Source organism: Mirounga angustirostris, unplaced genomic scaffold (assembly GCF_029215605.1).
Source record: "Mirounga angustirostris isolate CCGP_5_RB_7025 unplaced genomic scaffold, mMirAng1.0.hap1 SCAF_6, whole genome shotgun sequence".
NCBI lineage: Eukaryota > Metazoa > Chordata > Mammalia > Carnivora > Phocidae > Mirounga > Mirounga angustirostris.
In genome coordinates this window covers 122,616,417-122,637,854 of record NW_026991714.1, presented here as the reverse complement: position 1 = coordinate 122,637,854, position 21,438 = coordinate 122,616,417, and the positions used below count along the sequence as shown (strand labels likewise).

Here is a 21,438-nt window from a genome sequence, read left to right as displayed (position 1 = left end):
CTACTATACATTTTCAAGGTCTCTTCTTTCTTGTTCTACCCTTGTTTTGCATGATATCCTCCTACCACTTCCAATTTCTGGTCTTTTGTCAAGACCCTACAGTTTTCAAAGTCTGCTCTGAATTACCCACTGTCCAGTTGAAATCTTTATATGATATATGTGTAGAGTACTAACAAATAAAATCAAGTCAACATAATGTTGAATCACAATGGCAGTCAAGACTTTCGTTATTATTTCACCTGAGCCATTATTTTTCTGAAAAAATAATTTGATGAGAACATCTTATAACAAACATTTATTTGGTAAACTATTTTATAGAAATAGACCTTAAAATCAAACAATTTCTTATTTAAACAAGAGAAAGCATAATCCTAATCTTTCCCCCATCAAAGCCTACTCCATAACTGAAGTACCCCAAACCCATGAACTGTACTGCTAAAAGGGGGGAAAAAGACATTAAACTTCCACAGGAAGACTGAATAAATCTGGCAGTGGTTAAGTACACATCAGCCTGTACCCAAGAATATTACCGAGCCTGAAAAATTAACGGAAAATCTAAACTTACTATGAATACTTCTTTGTTCTTATAAGGCTCAGAAAATTATCATATATTAATTATGCAATGGTACAAGTTTCATTATGTAAACGGATAGGATCAAAAAAGTGGATAATCTGAATTTTAAAACCAATACAGGTAAATCACTAGACGTAAACAAGAACTTTTAAAAGACAGTCTTTAGCTCCACTTTAAAACACACATTCAGGACTGGAATCCTCTGAATTTTCTAGTATCTTGAAAATCCCCATCTTCTCTTTAATCGGTCCTGAGGCATTCATTTGATCTAAGAGAAAAATATATAAACAAATATTTATTTTTAAAAAATTATACAAACATAAAAAGGAATCTTAAAGGAGATGTCCAATATGTCGTTATAGAGTCATCTGTCCAAAGCCTAAAAACCCACAGAAATGTGGGACCCTTTATTCCTTAATCAATATTCAACATAGCAAAAGTGAGAAAGTAAAGTATACTCCTCTTATTACAATGAAAACAGGCCTCTAAGAAACAGACAAATATCAGTTTGCTAATCAAAATCACTTCTGCTGAATTTAAGATACACAGGTATAGAGCACCAATGTGAAATTACATTCTGAGATGTTAAAAAAAATAAAAAGCCCAATCATGGTTAGTTTAAAAACTGGGAAGCAAGATACCATGAAAATTTATCTTCATACACACCCCTCACCGCTAATATGTGGTCTTTTACATTTTTGTCAATGATAGCTATGGAATGAAATCTCTACTGGTTTTGAATGGCATTACTCCAATTTCTTTGGATGTTGAAGCATCTTTGTTAACTGGCCACTTCTTTACTGGTAACTGCCTGCTCAAGTTGTCCATTTTTCTTGCTGACTTTTGGTTATGTGTATGTAATAAACACTTTCTATTATGTGTTGCACATATTTCTGTGATTTGTCTCTAATCTCTGTTCATGGTATCATGTTTTTATACAAGTCTTTAATGTAATAAAATCTATCAATCTATTCATTTAATTTTGTACCTTAAGAATTCTTTTGCTGTTCTAAAAATCATACATATATATTCCTATGTTTAAAAAGTTTTGCTTTTAATATTTAGGTTTTGACCAATTAATCTATCTAGAATTTGTTACGGAGTATGATATGAGGTCTCCCAGCTGTTGATTAGAAATGTCCCAGCATCATGTATTTGAATAACAAGAATTCTCCCTCTCTAGTTTGAATTGCCATTTCTGTCATTTACTGATTTTCCCCACAAGTTTGGTTGGCTTTCTGAATTTGCCAAACCACTGGTTCATTTATCTTATCATATGCTAATTCTAGCCTTGATTATTGTGACCTTTAAATTGCGTCTTAATATATGGTATGGAATATTCTGTTGTTCTTGAAAACTGTCTTGGCTCTTGGCCCTTTACTCTTCCATATAAATTTTTAAAACTGCCTGTCATAGTTCTTTAAAGAGTCATATTGGGGTTTTAATTAGAAAATCATATAAGAGGGGCGCCTGGGTAGCTCAGTGTCTGCCTTTGGCTGGGGTAATGATCCCAGGGTCCTGGGATCGAGCCCCACATCCGGCTCCCTGCTCAGAGGGAAGCCTGCTTCTCCCCCTCCCACTCCCCGCTTGTGTTCCCTCTCTTGCTGTCTCTCTGTCAAATGAATAAATAAAATCTTAAAAAAAAGAAAGTAATATAAGAAATATAGGTTAAGTTGGGCAAGAACTTATATTTTAACATGTACATATTACACATGACACCCATGAATACAGTTAAATATGTATTTATTCAGTCCTATGTTTCATAATTTTGCCCATAATGGCCTTAAAGGAAGTGTTACATTAAATCCTAGGCATTTTAGTTTTGTAGCTATTGGAAGCATCTTATTTTCGAAATAATTATTGCTGATATGCATACTATTAATTAATAACAACCTTCTTTAATTCTATTCTAAAAACTTCTAAATTCCCTTAACTTTCTGTGGAGATGATTATATCACCTGCAAAAATTATACTAAAACTAAGTACTACTCCCCTAAACCTACTTTTATTATTTTACAGTGTTAGGACTTCCTTGTAAATTGTGCAATGTTGTGTACTGTACAGTGGGAGTGAGACCTGCTATCCTTGAATGCTCTTGATTTTAGTAATTTACTGGATGGATGCATTTTACCAGATTAACAACATTCTTTTCCATGTCTAGTTAAAGAAATATGAGGTGATTATGACGTTATCTCAAATGGGTTTTCCGTACCTAGTTCTCCTTTATTCAGTTAATGCAAATATTTTCAGATATTACATTATCCTTGCATACCTTCTATACAACTGATTTTTTTTATTTTAAGATTTTTATTTTTTTAAGTAATCTCTACACCTAATGTGTGGTTTGAACCTACAACCCCAAGATCAAGAGCTGCATACTCCAGACTGAACCAGCTGGGCACCCCTATATAACTGATTTTTATTTAATAATATATTTAAGATTTGGTCATAGGGCTTTATCTTTCTCATTTTCGTGAACTATTTGAAAACTAAAATAAACATGCAAATAACCCAGAATATGGGCGCCTGGGTTGCTCAGTCGGTTGGGCATCTGCCTTCAGCTCAGGTCATGATCCCAGGGTCCTGGGATTGAGCCCCGCATCGGGCTCCCTGCTCTGTGGGGGAGCCTGCTTCTTCCTCTGCTTGTGCTCTGTCAAAAAAGTAAGTAAAATCTTAAAAAAAAAAAAAAAAAAAAAAAAAAGAACCCAGAATAGCTAAAACTTATTTTGAAAAAGAACAGAACTGGATTCGCTCCTCACAATTTCAAAACTGACCACAAAACTGTTAATAATCAAGACAGTGTGAAAGTGACACAGGATTGACAAACAGATAAAGGGGCCAGAATTTAGAGTACAGAAATAAACTATTACATTTATGATCAATTGACTTTCAATTAACATTGCCAAGGCAATTCAATAGGGAAAGAATAATCTTTTCAACAAATGGTGCTGGGACAACACCGTAACAATATGCACAAAAGAATTTAGACCTTTACCTCATACTCTACAGAAAAATTAACTCAAATGCAAGAACTAAAACTAATTCTTCAAAGAGAACACCATAACCTTCATTAGGCAAAGATTACTTAGACATGACACCAAAATCATGAGTGGTAACAAAAAAAGATAAACTGGACTTCATCAAAATTAAAAATTTCTGACCTTCAAAAGACACTAATTAACAAAAGTGCAAGACAAGGGGGTGCCTGGCTGGCTCAGAAGGTAGAGTATGTGACTTTTGATCTCAGGGTCATGAATTTGAGCCCCACACTGGGCGTATAGTTAAAAAAGAAAAAAAAAGAAAAAAGAACATGCAAACTAAGCCACAAACTATGAGAAAATATTTGCAGAACATGTATCAGATAAAGGACTTATATCTCAAATATACAAAGACTTCTCTCAACTCAATGAAAAGAAGACAAAGAGCACAATTTTAAAAAGAGGTATTTGAAACGAAATTAAAGACATCAGGAAATTAAATCAAGTCATGTGCTCGTTAATGTTTAACGACTGACTCCCCTGATGCCCTGCCCCACCAAAAGGCCCTGATTTGTAGTTTTTCCCCATCTCCATGGTATTAAATATCCCTACCATCAATACCAAAGTACCAACATAACAGTATTGAAGTAGGGTTGGGAAAAGATGTGCAGCAGTACAGCATTATACAGTATTTCCACTATACAGATACAATACACACAATCAAGAGCACAGATACTAATAGTACGTTAATAATATAACTAGGAAATGATGAATTTTAAATATTATATTTGTTTTCAAGATAATTTATGGTTGCCATTGTAGACATCCATTCATTATTCTAAAGACTGATAAATAGGGGCGCCTGGGTGGCTCAGTCGTTAAGCGTCTGCCCTCGGCTCAGGTCATGATCCCAGGGTCCTGGGATCGAGCCCCACATTGGGCTCCCTGCTCTACGGGAAGCCTGCTTCTCCCTCTCCCACTCCTCCTGCTTGTGTTCCCTCTCTCGCTGTATCGCTCTTTGTCAAATGAATAAATAAAATCTTAAAAAAAAAAAAAAAAAGACTGAGCAATTTATCCTGCTTCAGCTGTACAGACAGTATCCTATACAGAATAACCAAAGAAATGATACGGAAAAGTTCTTAATAAACTAATTCTAGCTAATAAAGGAATAACAAGACAAGAAAATCACCATTTTGCAATCCTTAAGGAAATAATGGTTCTAAACAATCATCATCAATGGATACTAAAACCATCAAGTCAAATAGAAGGACAGAAAACTTTCTAAGATCAGCCTGAATCAGCTGACCAATCTTAGCTCACTAAAAATAAACTCAGATATATATGCTGCCTGGTAGGATTTAAACTCTGACAACAGCTCTTCTGTCTTGGCTGCTGACATACCATCCCGACTAAGGAAGACATGGAAATGTCAGGATCACGTGAACCATGGCCACACTGGCAAACACCAGACGCACCCAGGAACCAAGGTGATCAACTTCAACAACCATCTACCCAGATTACTTTGGGAAAGTTGGTATGGCGCATTAGCGCTGGAAGAGGAATCAGAGGTTTCGCACATCTGCCAACCTCGATAAACTGTGGACCTTGGTTAGTAAGCAGACACTGGTAAATGCTGCCAAAAACAAGATTGGAGCCGATCGTATCGTTGATGAAAGGCAATCAGACTACAAGATTCTGGGAAAGGTAACGCTCCCAAAGCAGCCTGCCATCAGAGAAGGCCAAATTCTGTAACAGAACAGCTGAGAAGATTAATGGTGCGCTGGGTGGGGGCTGGAAGGTGGGAGCTGTGTCCTGGTAGCCTGAAGCCACATGGAAGGAGCCTCATTAAATGCTAACAAGTGCTCTTCTCAAGAATAGAATGACGAAGTATTTCTAAGCAATGGAACCTGGATCTAACGAAGCCTGTACAGCTATGTACATAGCTATGTACACTTCTCAGAAAATAAGTAGAATGAGGAACAAATCAAAGGACAACACAAAAGGGGTAAAAAATAATAATAATCAGCCAATTCCAGAATGTAGGTCATTGCATAGGGCAAATAATCCAGTTTTTGTCAATGACTTGGAAAAACAAAAGTGAGGAGGGTGTTACAGAAGAAAAGAGACAAAGCCAACAATGAAATTTGGAACCTGATTCTAACTGTAAAGATTTGAGACCACTGGAGAAATCTCGATATGGTCTAGCTAGAAAGTTTTAGTGCCAATTTTCTTAAATGTAATAATGTAATGACACAGTGACTATGTTTAAAGATACATTCTTCTCAGTAAAAGATGCCTGAGTAAAAGATGGGTAAAATCTCATGATTTTAAGATTCTGACAAGAGAATCACAATGAAAAAAGATTGGTTAAATGCTGTGGACTAGTGGCTGAATGAATTACATATAGGGATACATAAGTATTACTATTCTCTCTTTTTACAAGTCTGTTTCAGTTTCTGTTAAAGGAAGTAAAAGCAGGATACTTGCCAATAAGGTCACTTCGATCTAACAACAACTCCAGATCTTTATCACTAATGACCTTCTCTCTTGATCCTTTTACTTCCCTATAAGAAAACAAAATATTCAAGTCCATATGAGAAATCAAAACTGTGAATTACATTCTTCTAAAATTAAAAAGCCTTACCTTTCATAATCTCTAGATTTTAATAATTCCATTAATTCCTTAGGGTCTAAGAAGTTCTTAGATTGATTTAATCCAGACTGACCACCTTTGAAATGATCTAGAAAAAATTTTCAAGAGATTCAAAACACTGACAATTACTTTTAAAACCAAAATATACTACATTACAAACCAATCAGAATGGCTTACGTTAAAAAGAACAGGCAAAGTCAAGTGTTGATAAGGAAGAAAAGCAACCACAACTCTCCTACTTCATTGGTAGAAGTATAAAATGGTATGTCCACCTGGGGAAAAGGTTAGCCGTTTCCTAGAGGTAAACATACACCCAAGGAAAGACCAAGAACAAACAAAGGCATACGTCCACAAACACTTGAACAAGAGCAGCTTATTCATAAAAACCAAAATCTGGAAAACAATTTAAATGTCAACCAACTAAAGAATAGATACATAAAACTATTAACTTCTAAAACACAAACATAAACGAATCTCAAAATATTATGCTGAACAAAAGTAGCTACATATATACAAATGAATCCATATATGAAGTTAAAGGAAAAAGGAGTCTGTGTCAGAAACTGGAACAGTGGTGCCTTCTACCGAGGGACAAGGGAACATGGAAAATGACTGGTGCACAAGGAAATGCTTTTGGATGAAGGACAGGTTTGTTACCTTGATCCGGAGGATAGTTACAGGAATGTATACATTTGTCAAAATTCATCAATCTGTACATTTAAGATCTGGGTATTTTACTATATGTATATTACCTCAATAAAACACTGTCAGTATTTTAAAAATTCCTTTCAAATTGTTCTTTGATATTAATTTTTCAAAATACTGAAAACAGACTTGGGAAAACAAAACTAGACATACACTTTACTGAATTTAAATTATATTCAACAAAGAAAATATATTTCATCATTCAAATTCCTAAAGCAGAACAGGTGAAAATTTTTTAATTTGCACAAAATCTTATTAGAAAAGTTCTTTTTATATAATTAAAAAAAAAAAGAAAAGAAAAAGAAAGTTCCTTTTTCCTCCAGTGTAAATTCCAACTACAGTCTGAACATTCAATCAAGGCAAATTACAGATTTCTAAAACCTAACCCGTATTTCCCTCAAAATCAGATACACTGGAGAAAGTATTTTCAAGTAGAGAGCAGGCAGAAAAGTAGCATAAAACAAATTGATAGCTGGGGCGCCTGGGTGGCTCAGTCGTTAAGCATCTGCCTTCGGCTCAGGTCATGATCCCAGGGTCCTGGGATAGAGTCCCACCATCGGGCTCCCTGCTCAGCAGGAAGCCTGCTTCTCCCTCTCCCCCATACCCCTGCTTGTGTTCCCTCTCTCGCTCTCTCTCTGTCAAATAAATAAATAAAATCTTAAAAAAAAAAAAAAGCAAATTGATAGTGATTTTCAACATTATCATATTCCCCTTTCTCTAGGCTTCAAAGCTTACAGATGTTTTCAACTTTTGTTAAGGTAGCCACAAAGCCAATTTACCAAATAGAATTTTAGATTTTTTTTTTTTTTTTTTATTTGAGAGAGAGAGAATGAAAGACAGAGAGCATGAGAGGGAGGAGGGTCAGAGGGAGAAGCAGACTCCCTGCCGAGCAGGGAGCCCGATGCGGGACTCGATCCCAGGACTCCAGGATCATGACCTGAGCCGAAGGCAGTCGCTTAACCAACTGAGCCACCCAGGCGCCCCCCAAATAGAATTTTATTTTGAACAAACAGAAGTAGAACTTCTCCGAAGAATCTTAGGGAACAAAATATAAAACACCAATGTCTCACTTACTTTACTTCCCCTACCTCTCAGAATCTCTTCCAGTTTAAAAAACACTGTATTTGTGCTTAGGTGGCTCAGCCGGTTAAGCATCCCACTCTTGATTTCAGCTCAGGTCATGATTCCAAGGTCGTGAGATTGAGCCCCATACTGGGCTCCATGCTGGGTGTGGAGCCTGTTCTCTCTCCCTCTCCCTTTGACCCCACAACCCTCTCTCCCTCCCTTAAAAAAAACACACTGTATTTAAAAAATACAAGGTTTGAAATGATGAAAAGGACGTTCTGTAGAGCCAAATATTTTTTGAAATAATGAGTTTAACTAAACAGATTTTTTTTTTAGTAGCGCTACTTCAACATTATCTTTACTATTCTAATACTTAATATACTGGACTAGTAAGAAGCGGCTTGAGGTTTTCTTAAAGCCTTTTGGCAGGCAATCTCTTATCAAGAATAAGCATTAACATCCTGCCAAATCCCCATGACAGAGTTGAGGATATGATACTTTGAAAGTGTCCTGGAGAGTTTTCTTTGCCCCTCTGCTCCTCATCTAGACAGTAATGTTTTTCCTTTGTTGTCACACCAACCTCTAGTTTAGGTCTTTACAACAGCAAATTCCCCACTGCCTATTTTTTTTAAGTAGACTTCATGCCCAACACGTAGCCCAACATGGGGCTTGACTTCACAACCCTGAGATCAAGACCTGAGCTGAGATCTAGAATTGGACGCTCACCCGACTGACCCACTTAGGCGCCCCTCCCCACTGCCTATTTAAATCCTACACCAGGTAAGTTGTACCAATTTCTTTTATAAGAAAACAACAGTATGAAATCTCATAGTAAATGACAAATGAAAAAAGAAAAGTACTAAAAAGTATTATTTACTTTTGTGGATGATCAACTTTTCCAGTTTTCTTTTAGCAGCTGCTCTTTCCACAATTTTCTGATCGATAGTATTTGCTGTTACAAGACGATATACAACAACTGGCTTTGTCTGACCAATTCTATGACATCTATCCTGGGCCTGAAGATCAGACTGGGGATTCTTAAAGTGAAAAGAAAAATAACATTTAACAGTTTAACATTAAGGTTATTTAAACTCCTACTGAAGTTAAATGCATGATCCAATCAGAATCTTTTAAAGTCTCTTAACTCATTTTAGCTATCTAGAATGGTTTCAATGATACAACATGTTCAAGATTTTACACACAGGGCACTTGATAATGATTTTTGTCTTAAGATGGGATACCTTTTCTAAATAGATAAATAAAACTGCAAAGCATACAATGAAAAATCAAAAATTCAGAGTGGAAATATAACAGCATATTGCTAAATTTCCAACTTACCCAATCACTATCATAAATGATAACTGTATCTGCTGCAGTCAAATTAATGCCCAGGCCACCAGCTCGTGTACTTACTAAGAAGATAAACACATCTGGATCTGTGTTGAAGCTGTGCATCTAAAAGGAAAAAAAAAAAAAAAAAGGTAAACTCAAGGAATTAAGAAAGCAACTGTTACTGCCTAGAATGTGGATATGATGTTGCATGCGGACCAACCATCTTATAACCACGTGTTTATAACAAAGGAGTGGGGAGGGCAATGCCAAGGGATATAATAAGTCAGCATTCTTGAAACTAGATATGAATTCTTCAGTATCTACAGGACTTTCAGTGTGGAGTAAATAAATACTGAAAACCCCAGAAGTCATGAAAGTTGAAAAAGACCAATTTGCTGAAGAGAAAGTTATCAAAGTCTCCCCTCCCACAAAATAAAAATTGTTCAGCATTACGTACTGCCCAGGTTAAGACAGTAAACCTGGTCTTCAGAGGGGCTTGAGACCGGGTAGCTCAGGCCAGTCACACAGATACATCATGCCTATGTGACCAACCCTCAAAGAAAACTATGGACAGCAAGACTCAGATGAGCTTCCCTGGCTTACTTCACATGCACAGTTACAAATTGCCACTGAGAGAATTAAGTGCTCTCTGTGTGACCCCACTGAAAATATACACCTGGTTTCACCTAGACTTCACCCTATGTGACTTTTCTTTTTGCTGATTTTCATCTGTATCCTTTCACTGTAATAAATCATAGCTATGAGCATTAGAAATAAAGACAACTTTAGCCAAAAGAACTGAGGAGGGAAATTGTTTTTAATTATAGCAATTAAAAGGTGTATCCACAGGAGACCGAATCAATCATTTACGTCTAGAAAGCAATTATGTTAACATATAAAACATCTGCTTATGTTAACTTCATTTGTTTTCCAAGCCCCTCTTTTATTAAGGATATTTTTGTTGGGGCGCCTGGGTGGGTCAGTCAGTTAAGTGTCTGCCTTCAGCTCAGGTCATGATCCCAGAGTCCTAGGATGGAGCCCCGCATCAGGCTCCCTGCTCTGCAGGAGCCTGCTTCTTCCCCACCCCTCTGCTGCTCCCCCTGCTTGTGCTCTCTCTTTCTCAAATAAATAGAATCTTAAAAAAAAAAAAAGGATATTTTTGGGAGCGCCTGGGTGGCTCAGTTGTTAAGCATCTGCCTTTGGCTCAGGTCATGGTCCCAGGGTCCTGGGATCGAGCCCCACAGCAGGCTCCCTGCTCGGCGGGAAGCCTGTTTCTCCCTCTCCCACTCCCCCTGCTTGTGTTTCCTCTCTCGCTGTGTCTCTCTGTCAAATAAATAAATAAAATCTTTAAAAAAAAAAGGATATTTTTGTTAAAAAAGAAAACTCACACATCACAAGGGAAGTTTAAGGAAGAATATCTAGTATTATTTAAAAAAAAAGTCTAGGGGCGCCTGGGTGGCTCAGTTGGTTAAGCGACTGCCTTCGGCTCAGGTCATGATCCTGGAGTCCCGGGATCGAGTCCCGCATCGGGCTCCCTGCTCGGCGGGGAGTCTGCTTCTCCCTCTGACCCTCCTCCCTCTCATGCTCTCTCTCTGTCTCTCATTCTCTCTCTCTCAAATAAATAAATAAAATCTTTAAAAAAAAAAAAAAGTCTAGACCATCCTCTCTTAAAAAATAGTGACCAGAACAACAACAACAAAAACCCCAAGTGGTTTCCCAGTGGATGGGGTAGGTAGGAAAACTGGGTTGCCTGAGAGCGGGCATGAGAGAACTTCCTGAGCTACTGTTAAGTTTGCATTCATCAAAACTCAGAAAATGTATGCTTGACTTTATTCACTTCAGGATATGTAAAATTTACCCAAAAAGACAAAATATGCTGAAATAATAGAAGGGAATTATTTTCTATAATTTATTTTGAAATGCCCCCCAAAAGATAAAATGTTAAATAGATACAGAAATGGACTGATTCTATATCACAAGCATATGACAAAAAGGAATAGTATAAGCTTAACGGCAGGTTTTCGGATTTATAGGTGTTCCTGTAAAATTCTTTCAGTTGCTCAGATTTTATATTTTCAGTGAAATGTTGGGGTAGAGAGAACAGCCAAAGTCAGGAGAAAAAAAGGTCTTGTTATCTCAATATTCTTACAGTGGTAGTGAAGTTAGGATATTATTAAGTCAAGTTGGACCAGAAAACATACATAATTTAAGAAACATTAAGACTTACTAATACTAAATAATGCTTATGCTTTTCATCCTGCTACAAGGTTTTTAGTCTATCAATTTGTGGTTCTACGAAGAATATTACTTTAGAAATCAAGATAGTTACAAAAGAGAATTTGGTATGTATGACATAAGTAGTCTTACATTTTTTTCTCTCTCTGAATAAGACATGGATCCATCAAGCCTGCTAAAGTTGAAATTTCTAAAGTGGCAATAATCCATCAAAATGTCCAACATTCTTGTCATTTGTGAAAAAAGTAGCACCTGAAATTTAAATATATCTTAGTATCTATACCAATTAATAGGAAGTAATTAAATAACCCAAATTCCAGTCAAAAGTACCACCTTGTGACCTCTGGCTTTTAGTTCTGGCAGCATTCGATCCAAAATTAAGAATTTCCCAGAATTTGTTACCAATTCTTCATCAATCTTAAAAGCAGGCAAAGAACAGAAAAAATAGTCATAATAATTACCAATAATCTGTTTTTGTCAAAATAAAATCTATGTAAATAGTTCATTTTCAGTAAGTCCCCATAAAACTTTAAATAAAAAAAACCTGACCTTACCATTTGATCTTTTAAAATCAGAAGACAGTTTTTTCTCAAGGAAAGACATACTCTGGTATTTAAAATGGGGGCACCTGAGTGGCTCAGTAGGCTAAGCGCCCCACTCTTGCTTTTAGCTCAGGTCATGAGATCAAGCCCCACGTAGGGCTCCACACTGAGCATGGAGCTTGCTTAAGATTCTCTCCCCTTCTGCCCCTCCCCCCCACTGAGTCCACACACGCTCTCTCTCAAAAAATAAATAAAGCGAATGACTTCACAAAAAAACAAAAATTAATTTAAGTCCTACCTTGAACTATCCTCTCCACTTCTCTCCCAAGGGCTTTATAAGACAACTTTAAGCTTAAACTTACTGCACAGATGTTGAAGTTTACTCTTTTTTTTCAAGATTTATTTATTGGGGGGGCGGAAGAAAGGAGGGGGGAGGGAGGGAATGGGAGGGAGGGAGGGATAGTTATAGATATCAAAACAGTACATTATTAAATGGTATTCACCTTAAACTCTTGTGTGACCGGGTCTATAGGGTACTCAATCAAATATGGATGATTACAGCACTTACGAAGGAGCATCATTATATTCTGCAGCTTCAGATTAACCTCAGATTCTATAGGGATATTTGTTTCCACAACAGCTCTACCAAAAAACATAGAATCCATGAATGTGAGAAATACAAAAAGTATCACGGTTTAAAAGATACTTAAATTTATTTTAAACTCACACCTTTCTCGGTCTACTTCTGGCTGCATTTGACTGATCAATTTTTCCAATTCATTAGGGAAATCATCTATTTTGCTGTAATTTATTGACTTTCTAGTTCGCCGTCTTGGTCGTCCAGTGGGACTTAGCTCGACGGTTTCTTTCTAAAAGTGAACAATTAAAGAGAAATATATGTTTAAGAAGCTATACCCTTAAATTCTAAATACATAAAGTGGACTGTAATATTTTTATGTGCAAATGTTTTAAGATATAAAGAAAAAAATAATTTTGTCTTTCATCATCAAGTTTAGGGATTTCCAAAGGCACAAAACAAAGGATCCATAAACTTTGGCCAAGTGCGTATGAGGTCATATGAAATTTATTTTAATGCTTATGACAATATTATAGAATTCGAGTAAATGCCTCTACATCTCAGTGGAAAAAATTAAGGATGGATAGAACTGTTCTGAACTTATTTAAAGAATTTAATAACTTAGGGTTAAATTAAGGGGCTCCACATATCTGCATTAGAGACTACTTCTTTGGATTGGTATAACACTGCAATGAAACTCCTCAAAACAAGCAACGATTATAAATTTCTTTTTTCTTTTTTTTAAGATTTTATTTATTTTTTAGAGAGCGAGCGAGAGAGAAACAGCATGAGAGGGGAGAGGGTCAGAGGGAGAAGCAGGCTCCCCGCTGAGCTGGGAGCCCGATGTGGGATTCGACCCCAGGACCCTGGGATCATGACCTGAGCCGAAGGCAGACGCTTATCCATCTGAGCCACCCAGGCGCCCGCAACGATTATAAATTTCTAATAGCTAAAAAGCCAGATCCTCTCTTTAATTATAATAAAAATTGTGGAACAGGGGCGCCTGGGTGGCTCAGTTGTTAAGTGTCTGCCTTCGGCTCAGGTCAAGATCCCGGGGTCCTGGGATCGAGCCCCACGTCGGGCTCCCCACTCGGCGGGAAGCCTGCTTCTCCCTCTCCCACTCCCCCTGCTTGTGTTCCCTCTCTCACTGTGTCTCTGTCAAATAAATAAATAAAATCTTAAAAAAAATAAAAATAAAAATTGTGGAACAGTCTAATGGTTGCACAAAACAGAAATGTATAGAACCATGTTTTGAAAAATAGATACATGGCATACAGTAAAAAATCTGGACATTTAAACAAAATTTAAGGGTCTCCTAATCTTTTGTTTTAAGATAATCACATTCCACTTCAATCATTCCACATTTTAATGTAATATGGTGGGTGAATAAAGAAGATATTTCTTTCAAATAAGGTATTCTACTACATTTTTTGGAGATCAATAACCTAGAAAGGGATTGTGTGTGGGGGGGGGGTGGGATTGGTCTAGCTGGGAAACTCTGGTATATAGTGTGTGCTTGTTCAAATGTATTTCCAAGTCCATTCCCACATAGCATGATTTGGGTTAATCTGGGACAGGAATAAAAAATTTTAACAAACATTCCAGATAACTATAAAGGAATTAATGCATGAGCCATCACCTGAATTTTAGTAGGATCACAGAATTACTACGAGACAACTTTTACTGCCTTCTACTCTAGTTAGAAATTCACCCTCGACAAGTCCTAAAAAAGAGGTGATAACCTCTAAGATTGAAATTAACCATGAAATTTCCAACATCAACTGTCATTTACAGTTTATGTCAAATCCACACTCTACCTCACTGCATCCAAACATGTTTGCAATTGTACGGTTCACAATGGCTGTATAAAAGATCTCTTGTTTCTTTGAAAGCGGTGCATAAACAACTACTTCTCGTTTAGGAGGAACTTCAAGAGTAACATCAGATTTTAGTCTTCTCAGTAAGAAAGGTGTTAGAATCTAAAATTTAAACATGAATAAATGTATGTGAATATTAAGCATTCGTATGCTTTCAGGCAATACTCTCTCCACACACCTCTTTTTCCCTTCTTTCCCCTTTTTCCTTTATAAATACTGTGAAGTCTTAAAAAATGAAGACCCCCACTCCCTCAGATTTAACTTATTCCCTTGCTCTTTCCCCACCCCCAGAGGTCACGTTTTCAAAATCTACTACAAAGGGTTGAACAGGCAATTTATGGGGTTCCTTTTTTATTCTAGGAGTCCACAGTGAGCAGAATTAAGACAAAGTCACAACCTGGTGCAGCATATGCAATACATTCTGTTCTCTTTCTTTAGCAATAATATCTTCAGCAGTTTCAGAAAGACTAGTGATATCAAACCAAGATTCAAAGCTGTAAGAGAAAAAAATGATTACAAGTTAACCTATCATATAAATCAATTATATTAACATATATATATCACGAAGAACTTGCCAAAAAGCTATCATTTTAATCCAACTACCTAGAAGAAAGGAATTAATTTTAACTAAGCACAGATTTGAGGTTAGAAAAATATAGAAAATAGTTAAATAACTGGCTTACCTACCTTTTCAAGTCATCAAATACATCTGGCAACAAAAAGTTTAGCAATGACCAAAGTTCTGATAAATTGTTTTGCAAGGGAGTACCAGTCAAAAGAAGTTTGTTATCTGCATTGAATCGTTTTAACTCCCTGATTAGACGGCATTTCATGTTCTTAATCCTGTGTCCTTCATCTACTATTAAGTATTTCCAATAGCAGTGCTAGAAAAGGAATTTAGGGAAAAACTTTAAAATGATAATCTCACAATTTTTTTAAAAACAATTCAAAAATAAAACTTCTTTATCAGGGATGGATGTTCAATTTTATCAAATGGCATTTCTGTACCTACTGAAATGGTCATGTTTTCCTCTGATCTACTAAAAGGATAAATTTCCTGAAACTGATGTATACTTGTGTTCCTAAAATAGACTTCCCTTGGCTATGAACTAATAAAGTCCACCTGCTATTATGTATTTAAATATTTTCTATTCACATTCTTTAGTCAAAGCAGTCTGGGGGCACCTGGGCAGTGCAATCGTTTGAGTGTCCTACTTGATTTTGGCTCAGGTCGTGAGATCGAGCCCCACGTTGGGCTCTGCACTCAGCGTGGAGTTCGCTTGAGATTCCTTCCTTCTTCCTCTACCCCTCCCACTTGTGCTCTCTCTCATTCTCTCTCTCTCAAAATACATCTTAAAAAAAAAAAAAAAAAAGGCAATCTGTGGTTTCCCTGTGTAATGCTTTGTCAGGTTTTGATTAGTGTTATACTAGATTCCTAAAAAAGAACTAAAGCTTTTATTAGTTCCCCACGCTCTGAAACATTAAATACTAGAATTTTCATTCTTGAGGCCTACATCTGAAATGGACACTCTTTTTAATCTGATGGTGTTCTCAGTTTCTTACGTAATTACTGATTTGTTTAGACTTTGCCTTTCTTCTGGAGCCAGTTTTAGTAATTTCTATCTTCACAGAAAGCCACTCATTTACTTTCAGCAAGTTGTCATAAAAATTATTTTCTCATTTTCCAAAACTTCGTTAAAAAAAAAAAGCAAAAACAACAAAACTGCAATCTTACTTGGAGCATTATAATCTCAAAGGAGAAAAATACCCTTGTGGAAAAAAAAGCAAAAACAACAAAAAATCTTAATCAGGCAAGCTTGAAGTTCATCTATTTTATTGTTTAAAAATACAGAAATATGGGATATTTCTAGGAAATATAAATACCAACCTGGCAAGTGTAGGTATCCTTGGAGAACAGGATTGGCAAATTGGGGGGAAGAGTATGAAATGGGGCATTTTTTGCATTTCACTTTAATACATTCATAACAGAATAAAAACACTTTTTTAACATATTATGACTTTTTTTTTTAAAGAAAAACAACTTGGGACTTCTTTTGCTGGTAATACCAGATAATCTAAGTAACCTCTCACTGTAAGACATCTACCATAAAAAAGCCAAACAAATATAAATGAGTAAGTAAAAGCAAAGAGAAAACTCAATGCAACAGAAATGAGGGTTCTGAAAAATGATCTGGTAAGTTAACGGATACTTCTGCTGTCACTCAGCAATAGGGGCCCTGCACCCCCAAAGGGAAGATCCTTAAAATAATATCCTAAGTTCAGAGAAAGGGAAAATTACAAAAATTCTAGCCACTAGCAAATGGAATTGACAATAAAGCTTATCTGTTCCAATATGGGCAGGGTAGGGAGGTCAAAATAATCAGAAAGGTCTTCATGTTATATTATTTAGTAGAAAACTGAAGTTTCAAGACACAATGTATAAATTATATCCATATGTTAACAAAAATACTTAATATAGCAGCGGCATTCTCAGAATTACAACTGCTTTGAAGTCTGTATGCTTTTTTTCTAGGAGTGTATATTACTTTTACTGTGAAGAAGTAATAGAACTGCAATTCATATTCCAAATTTCCACCAGCACACAAGTAAAATTTGATACACCAGACAGAGAAAGGAAAACAAAGCTGTAAAGAACTATATGTGAAATAGGTGGAGCAGTGATAGAGAACTGCAAATACCAAAAAATGAACAGAGAGAGGCAATGAGCAAAGGTTAACTTTCCAACTGTATTATAACTTGGGCACTAATAAATAAGTAGCTACGACATACACAAAAAACAGACGCCATATATCCGTAAGACAGTCTAAAAATAACTTGTGTTCATATATTCTATTCTTATTTAATTAAAATTAAATGGGTAAGTTCTATATACTTAAACCACATGTCAGACCTATCTGTAACCTATTCACAGATTAGATTTATGTCTAGCTGAATTTAACACACTAAAATGATATTATGGCTATAGGTCAAGATGCTATTGCTTTAATTTTCTTGTTAGAAACTACAACCTTCTCAATCTGTTAATTTAAACCTTTGGTTTCTAAAAGAATCTGCAGAACACAATCTACTGCTTTCATCAGAAAAAAAATTAAACAAATGCTACCAGATGTGAGAATGTGCTATGAAATACGAAAAATGTGGTTTATGGATTACAAAGAGTTCAATGGAGACCAATCATACCTGTAATGCATTTCGATCTCTCATGGCTATTTCAAATGAAGTAATTACCACAGGATGAATCTGCAGTGTCCCTTTTCGCTTGTGAATATTCTTTACCAATTTTCGACGTTCCTGCTGGGTCCCATGATATAACATAGTAGGAATCTAAAAGATTTTATATTGATTTATAACAAACTTTAGAACAAAATGCAAATATCAACAATTTGGAAAATATAAAATTAATCATTTAGGAGAAAAAAAAGATAATTTAATCCTAGCTCTATTTTTCAATAGCAAAATGTTAATCACCTCTAATAAATTATTACTATAAGAGAATAAGCCATAAAAACAAATCAAGTATAAGGCAAGGATATGGCTAAGATGACACATATATGGAAGAAAAACACCATAGTAAGAGAAATAATTTCTGCCTAGGTCAGTCTTAGGTGAATGAAATTATCCAATGCACTGAAAATCATCCAGGGATATTTTTGGCAAATACCTGAGATTACTAATACTTATTCTTCTATATACACTTAACATGGACTTTGCTAACATTTGAAAAATAACTCAAGTAGGGGTGCCTCGCTGGCTCAGTCAGAGGAGCACACAACTCTTGATCTTGGGGCCATGAGTTCAAGCCCCATACTGGGTGTTAGAGATTACTTAAATAAACTTAAAACAAAACAAAAAACACAACCCTCAAGATGTAGTGTTTCTGTAGTACAGAAATCCATACAATTACAGTAACAATTCTACAATTCAGGCAACAAAGCAATAAAATATTAGAAATGATAACATATCCAACAAAAGGAAACATATCTTACATCTGGTGTAAATCTCTGGAATTCAGCCATCCAGTTAGGAAGTGTAGACAAAGGGCCACAGACGAGAAAAGGTCCAGGTACTCCTCTCTGAATCATCAATGCAATTGTAGCAATGCATTGAACTGTCTTTCCCAATCCCATTTCATCTGCTAAAATGCCATTAATTCCATTTTCCCAAAGCATCTGGACAAAATAATACGCACTGTATTTAAATTGATATAAACACCTATTGGATTAGCAATAGTTTATTTCTTCTTTTTACCCAAAGATGATAATTATGATAAGACTGACATATTCATGGTTGTAACATTTATGGGAAGTTCGTTATCAAAGCCATAAAAGTGTTGGCAGTCTTGAATACCAAAAATTAGTCTAGATAAATAAATATGAAAATAAGTATTTATACACAAAGGTTCACATTTAATAATGAACTTGGAAGGAACAACTCAAGTTGTGTTACAGCACATTAATAGGTTATTATATAGATATGAACCAGTATCTTGTATTAAAATTGAGAATTCATTACCCTGAGCCATTCCATTCCTTCCACTTGGTACCATCGCATCACTCCTCCTGTGAAGTGTTTTGGTTGTTGAAAGGGTACTGGCTGTCCATTACATTTCCGAACTGGGTCAAAAAAGAATTTAGTATTCTGCCTAACCGTTTGAGACAATCTATCTTTAATTATACTATTTGAATCTTTGTTTTTCTGAAGGTCTTCTACACAGAGATTAGAAGAGGAGCTTTCATTCTGTAAAGAAAAAAGCTTAATTAGAACTTTGATACATAATGCTGCTACCCTCTATTTATCAGAAAATGTAATCAAAATGTACCCAGTCCTATAATCATTAAGTATAGAGAAATAAAATCATTTGTTGAATAAAACCTTAGAGATAGTTACCCCCATTCCCCCACAAATGCAAAGCCATTGAAAAAAAATTCTGAAAATAACTCTTACAGATTACAGGCATACACTACTGAAATGACCTTTACAATTGTACCTCCCATCCAAACTTTTAAAATGAGCTACTCAAGAATTTATTGAACTATTTTCTTAATAATAATTTCTTTCACCCAAATCAAAGATAATGGGTAATGTCTATAAAAAATAGAAATGAAAAAAAAAATTTCCTTTCAAGGAAAAAGAAACATTTATTTCCATCTAAATATTACTTTTGTTGAAGGAAAAGGGGCAAAGTAAATAAAGTTTAAGAACTCCAAACATCACACTTAAGAGTATTAACTTATCTGATGATACTCATTACCAACTTATGACCAATGACAGATTTTACTGGTTAGTGACGTCCACAACTCTGTTTTTTAAGAATGTGAAAATGAGGATTGAGTCAATTCAGATGGAAGTCTTATAAATGAGAAGTCATAAATAATGCCACAACTAGATATTCAACTGGAAAATTACAAACCCTGAGTTTCACCATTCCATACATAAAATTTGTGATGAACATCACAAACATCATAAAGTAAAACCAGAACTGTAAAGCTGTTAGAAGAAAACAGAGTATCTTGATAACCTTGTGATAAGCAAAAATTTCTTAAACAAGACAAAAACGCACTAACCACCAAAGGGGGGAAAAAAGCCATAAACTGAGCTACTATAAAACTTACAAGTTCTGCTTACTAAAAGATACCATTAAGAAAATGAGTAGGCAAGCCACAAACTAGAAGAAAATACAGTACATAAATCTGACAAAGAACCTGTACCTTATATAAAGAACTCATATATCAACAATAAAAGGGCAAGTAACCCAGTAAATGGGCAAAAGATGTGAACAGAAACTTTATAAAAGAAAACATACAGCCATTAAGAACATGGAAATATACTTTACATCATTAGTAATTAAGAAAATGCAAAATAAAACCACACAAGATCATTTCACTTTCAGTAAAATGGCTAAAATTAAGAAGACTAACATGAAATGCTGGTAATATCAACAGAAATTTTTATACATTGCTGGTGAGATTAAAATAATGTGTTCACTTCAGGAGAAGAATTTTCTTATAAAGTTAAACATACATTTACAGTATAACCCAGCAATTCCATTCCTAGGTATATATCTAAGAACATGAAAACATGTCCACACAGACTTGTACAAAAATTATCATGGCGGTCTTATTCATAAGTCACAAACTGGAAACCATTCAAATGCCCATCCAGAGAATGGATAAAGAAATTATAATATTCATTCAATGGAATTCTACTCAGCAATTAAAAAAAAACTAGTAATAAACTCAACAATATAAATAAATATTAACTATGTTGAGTAAAAAGTTAACAGGAAATAAAAGATAAAAGACTACATATTTAGATTTTATTTGTATGAACTAGCCTGTGATAAAGGTTAAAAATTGGGCAAAACTGTCTGTGACAGAAGTCAAAAAGCCGCTGCCTCTAGGTTTGGTGGTGGGGGAAACGACTGGCAAGGGATATTAAGGGATCCTTCTACCATATGAAAAGATTCTAGATCTTGATTTGGGTGGTAGTTACACAAATGTATACATTTATCAAAATTCATCAGAATTAACACAAGCATAGTACACATTTACTTATTGCATATTATAAAATGGTCAAAATTCCATAGTAAATCATGGGAAATTAGACTGAAGTTTTATCTTTAAAAATGCAACTAAAGGGGCACCTGGGTAGCTCAGTAGGTTAAGCAGCTGCCTTCAGCTCAGGTCATGATCCCAGAGTCCTGGGAAGGAACCCCCGCGCCCTGCCCCCCACCGCCTGCTCAGTGGGGAGCCTGCTTCCCAGTCTGTCCCTCCCTCCCTGCTCATGGGTGCTCTCTCAAATAAAAAAAAATCTTTAAAAAAAATTTAAATAAATATGCAACTATATATTGTAAAAAAAAAATGCTTAAAAGATTATTTA

At 35.6% G+C, this 21,438-nt stretch overlaps 1 protein-coding gene across 1 annotated transcript in view; it reads right to left on the bottom strand.

The window, feature by feature from the left end:
- Positions 1-282: 282 nt before the first annotated feature.
- Positions 283-21,438, bottom strand: part of HELLS (helicase, lymphoid specific) — a 37,241-nt gene continuing 16,085 nt past the window's right edge. Inside the window, exons 8-22 of the mRNA XM_045878460.3 lie at positions 19,072-19,296; positions 18,546-18,728; positions 17,740-17,883; positions 15,226-15,422; positions 14,936-15,032; positions 14,479-14,640; positions 12,814-12,953; positions 12,588-12,726; positions 11,876-11,959; positions 11,675-11,794; positions 9,314-9,430; positions 8,853-9,012; positions 6,197-6,293; positions 6,040-6,116; positions 283-842 (exon numbers count right to left, since the gene is read on the bottom strand). Of these exons, the coding sequence (XP_045734416.1) occupies positions 748-842; positions 6,040-6,116; positions 6,197-6,293; positions 8,853-9,012; positions 9,314-9,430; positions 11,675-11,794; positions 11,876-11,959; positions 12,588-12,726; positions 12,814-12,953; positions 14,479-14,640; positions 14,936-15,032; positions 15,226-15,422; positions 17,740-17,883; positions 18,546-18,728; positions 19,072-19,296 (2,037 nt within the window). The 3' untranslated portion in view covers positions 283-747. The remainder of the gene's footprint in view (positions 843-6,039; positions 6,117-6,196; positions 6,294-8,852; positions 9,013-9,313; positions 9,431-11,674; positions 11,795-11,875; positions 11,960-12,587; positions 12,727-12,813; positions 12,954-14,478; positions 14,641-14,935; positions 15,033-15,225; positions 15,423-17,739; positions 17,884-18,545; positions 18,729-19,071; positions 19,297-21,438) is intronic.